Source organism: Platichthys flesus, chromosome 15, assembly GCF_949316205.1.
Source record: "Platichthys flesus chromosome 15, fPlaFle2.1, whole genome shotgun sequence".
Taxonomy (NCBI): Eukaryota; Metazoa; Chordata; class Actinopteri; order Pleuronectiformes; family Pleuronectidae; genus Platichthys; species Platichthys flesus.
The window spans coordinates 7,441,696-7,452,639 of NC_084959.1; the positions used below are offsets into that span (position 1 = coordinate 7,441,696).

Genomic DNA, 10,944 nt, shown 5'->3' on the forward strand with positions numbered 1-10,944 from the left:
TTGTCCCTCGAGTCACATGACAAAATGAGAAATAGAAACCTCTGAGTCTGGAAGAAGATTCTTCAGCTCCTCATCAGACACTCTGTTGACTCTCACTCAGAAGAATCTTCCATTTCCAGAGAGAGCTCGACCATTTTGTGTGACGTGTCCCGTATGTCTGACCCACTAACACACTTCTGAGAGGGAGAGGCGTCGTGACGTCACGCGGGAGGGGGCGGGGTCTCAGCGTTGAAAACAGAGACTGCCTCTAATCCCTCTACTTCCGGTTCTCTTGAGCTTGTTTTTTTTTTTTGCGCTTAATTCTTCTTCTGTCTTTCTTTGCGTCAGGTATTTAGAGAACAGCACCTCGGGTACTACTTTAAAGCGTTTACATCATTTCCTTTCACTTTTTTTTTAAATTTATAATGCGGCTGCTTTCGTTGGATTCGACGAAGGTTGTCCTCTGGTGCCCGATCCCGATTGTTGTGTTTTGTTTGTTCGCTGCTCCGGAGGAGTGAAGCTGGATTTACTGTAGAGGTTTAAAACCCCGGGGAGACTCGTTTAAATGCTCCTGCAGCCGAGGAGCGTCCCTGCGTTCGAAACCCAAGAGGTGAGAGAGAGAGAGAGAGAAAGAGAGAGTGCAAGCTTTATTGTCCGAGGCAGCTGCAGCTCGTTATCCCGCTCACACACACATACACACACACACACACACACACACACACACACACACACACACACACACACACAGAGAGACAAGATCCAAACACACTCGCACAGCAGTGATTTTAAACTTTGCATTTGTTTGCATTGAAGTCTGAAAAAGTGGCCCGTGTTTGTGTTGTTGTTGCTTTTGAAGATGCGCCTGTTTCCTGCTGCACACTTTGCTCTACAACTGTTGACCCACATCACAATAACGGACACACAAAAGTGGCCTATGCACAGAGGGAATCCTTTTCAATACAATGTATATGTAAATGAGTTGTTCGACCTGCTGTTGTCAGCCTCAGACAAGTTTTATTTTATGATTCTTTTCAACTTTGATGATTTGTTTTTATTGCATCATCTTTTATTTCCTTCTGTTCCTCGTAAACAGATATGAACATTTCAGTCAGGAGTGAAATGTGAATGGAAATAATCCTAAACTATATATGGCATCTGGTAGACCAACAGTCCCTTTATGAAACCACACTTAAATTCACCAGATCCAGATTTTAATCCAGAGATTTTATCATCCAGGTTTTTAATCCCTCTGCAAAATGTCATGAACTGAGAAGCTTTTGCTTAATCCTGGTAACAAACCAACACAGAGGAGAACATATCCTCCTTGGCAGAGGTAATACAGAAGTGATTCTTGTGGTTTGACCTTTGCAGTGGGCCAAGGTCATGGATTCCTCAATTTACATGGATGATTATTAGATCAGGAAATTTACAGGAGTCATGTGTAGTTCCTTTTATTCATCATACTTAAAATCCAAATGGAGATACTTTCAAGAAAAGACATTAAAGCAAAGACAGATACAAACTTATAAACTGATATAAACTCAATCATCAATGTTTACATCAATGTTTAAACTAGAATTTCACTAAGTGGAGCCATACCTCCACCATGGCCCAACAGTCCCCTCATGAAATCACATTTAAATCCACAAGATCCAGATTGGAATTTGGTTCTGCTCCAAAAATACTCCATGAATAGTTCTCTGAGAAAGTAACGATCATTTGGGAAAACACTGTATCTCGCAATGTTCAAGAAAGAAAAATAGAAATCCTGGATCTGTACCATAATGTCTTTCCTGATCGATACCGCCTCCTTCCACCAAAATTCATGATAAACCATCGGGTAGGTTTTGTGTAATCCTGCTGTCTAACTGATAAACCAAAACATAACCTCCTTGGTGGGTAAAATAATGAAAACACACACTATTACCTTGTGGTCATGTGTTTGCCCATCATCTCACATTGTAATCTCTCCTTCTCTCTTTCAGGTGTGTGTGCCCGGGGCGCAGCCTGGCCTGTGCCGATGAAGAACCCGGGAGCTCCCGAGAGCCGCCGGCTGCTCGGGCTGTTGGAGGGCGCCCTGCTCCGAGAGGCCCGCCTGTGGAAGGCGCCTGTCTTGAAGAATGGATGCATCGAGGTGAGACACGTGATGCGTCCGTGCACACATTTATATTTCCAGAAGGTTTAAAGGTGCAAGGAGTCTTTTTATTAAATTGTTTATCCTTCTGGTAAAATTTGAAGTTAACGTCCTCACTTTTTTGAAACATGGTCAAATATGGCTTTAAAATTACATAATTTATCCCAGTGTCTTTTGTCTGTTGACACAAGCCTGCACAATGCTAGTTTGTAAGATAAATAGTGGAAACTTGAGGCTGGAACTTTTCAACCGAAGCTGTTTGATTCCTGAAAAACCCAATTATCCTGACATTGCTTATCCTCCAATGTTGTTTCCCCCCCTCTGACGCCTCAGGGTGCTGACATCTCTTCATCTCAACACAAAGAGATGATCGTCTGGCTCGGAGAAATGAGTCGACTCTTCCATTTCTGTCCAGAGACCTTTGCGCTGGGAGTCTGTGTCCTCAACCGCCTGCTGTCCAGTGTCAAGGTACATGGCTACAGCCTATAGTGGTTTCCAATCCATCCATTCATGTCCAGTATGTAAACCTAACAACAAATTCTTCTTGAGCCGGTGGTCTGTATTTACTGAAGCTATATATTATCCTGTATTGGAAATGTGATCCACACAAAACGGCTGATCGTGAATAAATGTATATTCACTTAAGTCCATTTACTGTGAGTTTTAACAGTATAAAAAACTTTGGAATTTATTTGACCTGGAAAAGCAACAACAATCCAAATTCAAACTAGTATCAACACGTCCGATCTCTCAAAGCCACTCCTCACATTTCTTCATACTCTTGTTTTTTTAAATGCATAAACTGAGCCACTGGTTAAAGTGTAAGTGTAAGAAGTTATTAAATATGCTTGTTTCCCAGATTCATTCACGTATATATTAATCTGTCAAATCAGTGAAAAGCTTTGCTACGTGTTTAACGAATGTTATTTTAACTTTTTAGGCCCAACCAAAATACCTGAAATGCATCTCGTTCACCTCCCTGGTCCTGGCTGCCAAGATCAATGAGGAAGATGAGGTGAGATCACACACAGACGATAATAATCCGCTTCATAGGAAGAAAGAAAAGAATCACACACTGACTTGAATGCTATTTGAAAACAGTACGTTTATTTGCTTCCCTTTTTGTTTGGAACAGGTCATAGGTTCTGTCAGAGACCTGGTTGTGCAGAGCGGATGCAGCTTTTCAACAGCGGAGATTCTTCGCATGGAGAGGATCATTCTGGACAAGCTGAACTGGGACTTGTACACAGCCACACCGGTCGACTTCATTCACATAGTAAGTTCAGACTTCAGCAGAGAGACGGGCAAACAGAACACTTTCCTCCCCCCCCCCCCCCCTGTTTTTTAACCGACCCGAAGTCTTCGGAGCGTCTCACACGGAGCCGCTCGCACTCGGAGCCGCTCGCACTCGGAGACGCTCCGTGACTCGGGTCCCGGTCTCGCCCTTAAAAACACAGCAGTACAAAAAGCACACATTGAAACCATCATGCTCGCTTCAAGGTGGTGCTCACGTACCCCCTCCCTCCCCTGCCCCGGGAATCCCCCCACCCACCCACAGCAAAGAATTGGTCCTAGTAGAGACTGTGCATTTAATTGATTTGACTCCTTGTGCCCACGATTCTTATAAAATCCACAACAGCGTGCTTCCCTTTTATCCTAATGAGACACTGCAGCCAAGCATGAGAAATAAAATAAAACCAGTCTCTGATATGAAATAAAAGGGTCCGATGAGAGGATAAGTTAATTTACATGTAGTTGTCCAACACATCGGAATAAACCATTTAAACAGTGGCTGTTAGACAGATTCTTTTTCACCAATATTATAATGTTGCTGCCTTATCACAGCTCAGATTAATCAAATAGAATAAATAATTTGGCTTTAATCGGTAGCTCTCAAAGTATATTCAGTATTTCAGTATTTTGGCGCTGAATTATACTCTAATAGAACGGCTAAAAGTAAAAAATCTTGTCAAACGTGGGTCTGTATGAGTCACTTCACGGGTCCTTGACGTGCAGGAGTTTGAGAACCGCTGCTTTAAATGACCCGTTAACCTGAAGCTCTCTGCTTTAGTGTTCACATCTTTGCAAAAGCTTTGTGCAGCTTTAGAGCAAAAGAGACAGCATTGGACTTGAAAACCACATATTGGACAAAGTTAAGTTATATATCGGAGGCCAATGACTTACATTGCATGTATGTGGGCAATAATCTGTTCACATTTCAGCGGCAGGTCTGTTCAGAGCTGGATGAGATTCCTCTGACTGCGTTTTTTCAAGCTGGCAGCAAAATAACATGCGTGTCGCACATCAGGCCAAGGCACTTCTGACTCACTCTTCCCTGCAGCCCGACAGTGGAACCCTGCTGCCACCAGAGGGAGCGTGTGCAGACGGATCATCTTTTGCTATCAAACCTCAAACATAACAAAAACATACACGGGCTGTTACTGTTCACGAATCTCATGCACACTCAGGTTTTGGCACAATACTGTCTCACTCTCTGGTTTAATTGTTAACCCTGACGAATCATTACCAGAGGCAGACAGCAGCATCCGACTGAGCCGTCGACAAACACACACACACACACGCACACACCTACACAACGTTGCTCAGGCCTTCATGCAGTTGGGTTCAGGGCTGTATTCATAATGCTCCTCAAAACGAGGTCAGGCAGGATGTTATGTTTTAAGATCCGTATTTAAAAGGTCAGGAAAGCAGTTAGAGCAGGTTTTAATGAAGTAAACATAGAGCTGAGTGATTTGAGTGATAACTAAACTCATGTTGCCCCTTGTTTTAGCCACACTAGCATCATGAGCTCCCACATCGACCCCCCCACTTCAGTCCAGGCTGATATGAATCGTAAAAACGTAACTTCTTTCTTATTCTACCTAAAGTTAACTCGGTGTCGTACAGTCAAATGTAACTGCTGTGTTACAGATTGACCCTCAACATTATGTTAAATAACTATTAACACAAAGAAAGACAAAACAAATATACAGAACATGAAATAAGAAAATACATCTTCTACATTTTGTAAAATATAAACATCATCTCTGCGTTGTTTGTTCTGTAAAATACAAGTTTTCATATCGGCAAATAAAAGGGCAATAATACTGGGTCTCGAAAAGGGGCATAGACGAGGATGAAGAATCTGACCTGAGAACCAGATCAAACTGAACAAGGAAGTAAATCTTGGGGGTTGCCTGCGAGTCGGATGCTTTATGAACACAGCCCATCATTTTCCTGACATAAATAAACACCATATCGATCCATGCGTCAGGATGTTTTCCATGGAGAAGACATTTCAGAAGATGATTTGTCCAGGAAACGCCCCTCAGGTTGATTTGTGAAGCTTTGTTCTGTGAATCAATAATCTCCCACAATCCCTCGAGGAAGAAATAAGTGTTTACATTTCTTGTGATATTGACGTTGGCAGAGAAAGGAAACCGTTCTTAAAGCCACAAACCATAAATTGTCACCCGAACGCTTCTTGGCACATTCGATATTTTCAATTGGACCGTTTCAGCAAAACAAAACAATTGCAAATCAATTCCCTTTTACCGTTACAGTGTGAAACTGGTGTCGCAGGTTTACAGCGTGTTATTGGGAATCTAATATTGTCCTATCACTTCACTTTGAGTAATACAAAAAACCAGGACTTGTCAAAGTAAAGGGACATAATATATTAATAAATGCTATAATAAAATAAAGACATTTTCTCTTTTTATATCATTCAAATAAATATTGTTTTTCAAATAAATACTTTAACTATAATGTTTAATATCTCACAATCACATTCCCTCCCTGCCCTGAAGAAATTTCTCTGCTTTCCCCTTTTTCTATATCCCCCGTCTATAAAACAGCGATCATTAAAATCTATCAATAGTTTGTCACAGACTCTCCACTATGACACAGTGATGTGAATAAATAGGAGGGTTTATAGAGATGACTCATCATTTTACCTCTTGTTATTTATCAATACCTCTTCAATATCCAGCTAAAACTCTTTGAAGGGGAGAATCAGCTGTGGCTCTCCAAACTTTCACCACCTGGAGTTTTTATCATAGATTGAATATAAAGATGGACAACGGCTACCCACAAGGGATGATCGCCCCCTGGTGGCTGGCTGCAGTATAGGTCATAAACATGGAGGGACAGGGACCAATCAAAACAATTTAATTGGACATAAAATGACTGAATATTTTTGCTTCAGTTTTTTTGAGATGCGTCCTCCATCTTTATACACAGTCCATGGATTATATGAGTGTTTACTGTGAGAATCCAATATTCTTTACTTGCTACATTACCCTGCATCACGTGAAAAAGAAAACAGTGGGAGGAGCAGACATTAGAAAGCAGTAACCGTCTGGAGCAACAGTTTTCGGGACGACTGGTCGACTTTGGAGCCACGTTACTAAATCCATCTCCCAGTCAATTCCACTTTCTTTTAAAACCCATGGCTTGTTGTTGCTACAGAGCGAGACACGAACAAAGCAAATGAGATATTCACAACAACGTGAGTGAAAGAAACACAAGAGTGACTAGAACAAACAGAACAAGAACGTGTCAATGGTTCTAACTCTAGTCGGTGACTTCTCTTCACCGGCCGCTCGTCAGTGTCCCGCTCACACTCTTCATTTAAACCAAAGTGGGTTTTACCTGCTCTTACAAAAGACGTTTATTAAACTATAAGTTCTTCTTTTCTTTTTACATTGGGCCCCCTCAGAGTTCCTGCCTGCAGATGGGAACACAAAGCACTGCACATACGATACAATACGAAGATTACTATGATTCCTCAGGCAGGGGAAGGGAGGGGGGGTGGGGTCTTCATGAGTTAAACCTGATGGTGAGAGTCTCTGTCTGTTGCTCTAAGTGTTGAAGCAGTGATGGACACTTGAGAATCACAGACAGAGACAAGTGTCCTGGGTGGATGAGAATGAAGGGGTGGATGATGTGCTGTGCCCCTGGTTGGACATTAAATGCACTGGTGGGTTGGACGTTGATATGAATGATGACGTCACAGACGGATGAATAGATGAGACGGCGACGACATCGTTAAGCTGACGTTTTGGTCTCGTTCCTCTTCCTCTGTCCCCAGTTCCACGCCCTGCTCGTCTCCGGCCACCCCCACCTCATGCCCTCCATCGGGCTCGGCCCCGGCTCGCTCCCCGGCGGGCCCGGCCCTCAGAAGAGGCCCTCCTTCTTCCAGGCGGCGTTGTGGACCAGGCAGGTGCAGCACTGTATGGCCTGCCACCAGCTTTGGCAGTTCAAGGGCTCCACGTTGGCCTTGGCCATCATCACCTTGGAGCTGGAGGCGCTCACGGCCGAGTGGTTCTCCGTGGTCACCGACCTGCTGAAGAAGGCTCAGGTCAGAGAAATGCACCGGACAAGGGACACGTGCTTGTCCTCATCAGCTGCTGTTTGAAAAGACACAAATCAATATCGTAGCTTGTGTTGTCATTATTGAGACGTTAATTAATATATATAATTGTAGCAGAGAAATGCTAAAGATCAGTTTATGACAATTTATAAACAAATCAATAATATTTTTATATATTTTTTCTTGACTAATAAATCCAATATATCTACAAATGACAGAACAGCTTATAAATATGAATCCATAATCAATACTATGCTTCCAGTCATTGGATTGATTGATTAACTGAGGCTTGAAAGAATGTACAAATGTACACTATTCTATAAATTCACTGCATATTTGTATTTTTGGAAACGGGTCCTTTTCAAATCCTGATTTTATTCATCACATTTGCACCTTTTTGATCCGGAGCAGCTTCTCAGTGGCTGCTTCTTCTGAAGGCACGGCGGTAAAGGCACATTCAGATGAACCACATCACACCTCTGTGCTTCAATCGGTTAAATGTGGCTGCATCCACAGATTTAACAACGTCAGAATAATGATCACAAGGAAAAACAGGATATTTTCCGAGAGATATTTGTGCAAGTGTACAACTTAAAACTCTAGAACACAAACGTGGACTTGAAAGTAAATGAAGCCTCATTGTCTTATGTATTCAGTCCTTCTTAATGACCCTGACCTCAATGTTGATCTCCTGAAATAATTTCTTTGGATCCATTACTCTTTGACCAGGTAAGATTCACCTTTTCTTTTTCTTCTTCTTCTTCTTCCAGGTCGACAGTGCCGAGTTCATCCACTGCAAAGAGACAGTGGACGAGTACCTGCACAGCTTGGAGTTCTCGCTGCCGGCCAACGCCATCTACATCTTCGACAGCGCCCAGATCCCGGAGGATGAGCGAGCCTGGAGCCCCACGCAGCCCCTCTGGCAGGCCGGGAGGGGGGGTGGCGGCGAGCAGGGGAACTCGGATGAGTATTACGACGGGATTCTGCGTTTGTACGATGAGGAGTCGAACCCGGGCTCGGAAGGAAGCTTGTTCGACCCCCAGCAGAAAAACGTGTCCCCCTGCCCGCCGCTGCACCCTCCTCTCAACTAGCTGCACGTTGATCCACAGCCATCTATCTCTGTACAAGTGCACAGTGCCCCCTAGGCCACGTTTAAGATATTAAGAAGTCACATTAGAGTCTCAATCATTAGTTTTGAAATCTGAATATGAAATTAGAGAAAATTATGGCAGAAATAATTTAGTTGTGACTTGATTTAAATCACATTTGAAACCTGTTTTATTCCCGTCTGTGCACTTGTCGACCAAATGTGAATGTGGATGTGTGTGTTGATCCGTGCACGAGGTCTCCGCCGTGCACGAGAAGTTGAATGTTCCTTTCTGGTGAAGTGTTATTGGTCCATTTCCGTTCTCTACGTATTAATAACACCACATTTTTCAATATTTCTTAAGAATTTTGTCCATTTTACAGCCACGACAAATTTTAGTTCCACACGTTGGTGGTGAAGGGCGATTATGATGCAGTTTTATGCGTGTTTTTTTATTAAGTGTGTTCGAGGCCAAGAAGTTTTTTATGTTTGAGAGTTGATCCTGGTTTTGTTTGTCGGTGCTCAGGTCCCCTGCAGAGCCGCAAAGCACTTTGAGAAAGAGAGATTTTTTTTTAATGCATATATATATTTTTTGCTATTTTTATTATTATTATTTTAATCTTTTACTTGTACTAAACATTTCTGTGTTGTGTTTAATTAACTAGTTATTTACAAAAAACTACACTTCGCCAAAAAAAAGCTTTAATTTCTTAGCGAAAGGCTGTGATTTGTTTTCAGTCTGTGAAGATTTACTTCAACTGTTGTTGCTTATCAGACACCTTTTGGAAAACGAGTCAAACACTTGACATCATGAGATGATTGGATTATTGATCCAGTATCAAGGTTCTCATTTAAATGTTCATTCCTTTTATTCTACATTCAATGGTAGAGCCAATAATCCTACACCTCCTGTCCCGCTGGATATTATACTGTTTTACTTTGTTAATATAATTCTGTTTCGTCAATGTTACTGAATTTATCCTTTTATAAGACGTTGGCTGTTAGCGTCCGCGGGGACGTCGCTCCACTGCCGAACAGTCGAAGCCTTTAGACACTGAACAGATCTGATCTCCATTCGACTGGAGGCGGCATTAATGTGAACTGTCCATTTTTCTGCACTGTTCGATCTGCTGTGACTGAGTGAAAGCGACAGCAGTGACCAATGTAGAGTTGATTTTGTTCTGAGGCAGCTAAATCTCTGTTTGTGTTGACGACAGAAATAAAGTTATGACTTCAAAATTCTAAACCTGTGATTCTCTGGTTTGTGAATTTTTAATGGACGGATGGAGAACATTTAAAATGATTAAAGACCAAGTGCCTTTGAGCAAACTACTTGAGTTCATATTTTGCTTTCCTGACGTGTCTTACTTTATATTACATTTATACTAATGGATTGTATTCAGTGTTGTGCTCCACCAACACACAGATGTTTAATGTCACATGACACTCTCATCAGACTTTGTATTTGTGTGCATACAAACTGAACTGGATTTTATATTCCTCTTTCTACTTCAACTCAACAACATAACACCTGTATGGTTAGTTCAGTCTTTCTAAATCAGACCTTAAAGGGAACTACACTGCTGTTACGCACAAGTCTTACTTTAGGACTAGTACTACTACTACTACTACCTTATGTTAACAACAAAGCTGAATGAAGTCTTTTGAGGCTCAAGAGGCAGTTGGGTCAAACATTTAGCAATGGGTCAAAAATACAGCTTTTTGTAAAATATCAACCATAGAACATCTTTAAGTTAAGTACATATAATTATATAACAAACCCTCTTACTGTAATAATTTGAATAGATTTTCGAATTGATGCAATCACAAAATTCATACTAAATTCAAATAAACATACAATTCTATAAATAAGTTTGAGCAAGTCAGAGTTGTTTCCGTTTTCATCATATCAGTCATTAGTCCAATATTTAGTATCAGCAGTTTTGATGGCTGAATCTTTACCATCTTTATTATGTGTATAAATACCAACTTATCAAATAGCATCTCAGCCCCTCATGTACTTTCCTAATAATAATCTATTCCAGTTAACCAATGTGATAAGTGTTTAAAAGTGCAGCGTTACAGCGTGTGTGTTGAGTCCCTGTCAGCAGAGTGTTCATGTTCCACAGGACGCAGAGAACACGGAGCTCCGGACACATTGTGCTGCTGGACCAGATCCAGTGGCTCTGCAGGTGGTGGCCAGAAGAATACCAGTGCTGGCAGAGGACGCTCACAGTCAACAGACCCATCACAGTGAGTCCTTGTCAGTACTTCACTATGAATCATTCAACATATTCTGATACAATGGTTCTTCAGAACAAATTCAACATTTGAACGAGGCAGCTTGGGAACTTTGTGACCATTAGATCA

At 41.8% G+C, this 10,944-nt stretch overlaps 1 protein-coding gene across 1 annotated transcript; it reads left to right on the plus strand.

The window, feature by feature from the left end:
• Positions 1-244: 244 nt before the first annotated feature.
• On the plus strand, positions 245-9,820 carry ccni2 (cyclin I family, member 2). The gene is made up of 7 exons (XM_062405637.1): positions 245-589; positions 1,965-2,113; positions 2,447-2,581; positions 3,054-3,128; positions 3,249-3,389; positions 7,206-7,475; positions 8,258-9,820. The coding sequence occupies exons 2-7, from the start codon at positions 2,000-2,002 to the stop codon at positions 8,576-8,578; spliced, it is 1,056 nt and encodes a 351-aa protein (XP_062261621.1). The 5' UTR covers positions 245-589; positions 1,965-1,999; the 3' UTR covers positions 8,579-9,820.
• Positions 9,821-10,944: the final 1,124 nt, after the last annotated feature.

Coding starts and splice junctions, on each gene's coding strand:
- ccni2 (XM_062405637.1), top strand. CDS start 2,000: ATGAAGAACCCGGGAGCTCCCGAGAGCCGCCGGCTGCTCGGGCTGTTG. Junction 2,582..3,053: donor GCCTGCTGTCCAGTGTCAAG/GTACATGGCTAC, acceptor TTAACTTTTTAG/GCCCAACCAAAATACCTGAA. Junction 3,390..7,205: donor CGGTCGACTTCATTCACATA/GTAAGTTCAGAC, acceptor CTCTGTCCCCAG/TTCCACGCCCTGCTCGTCTC.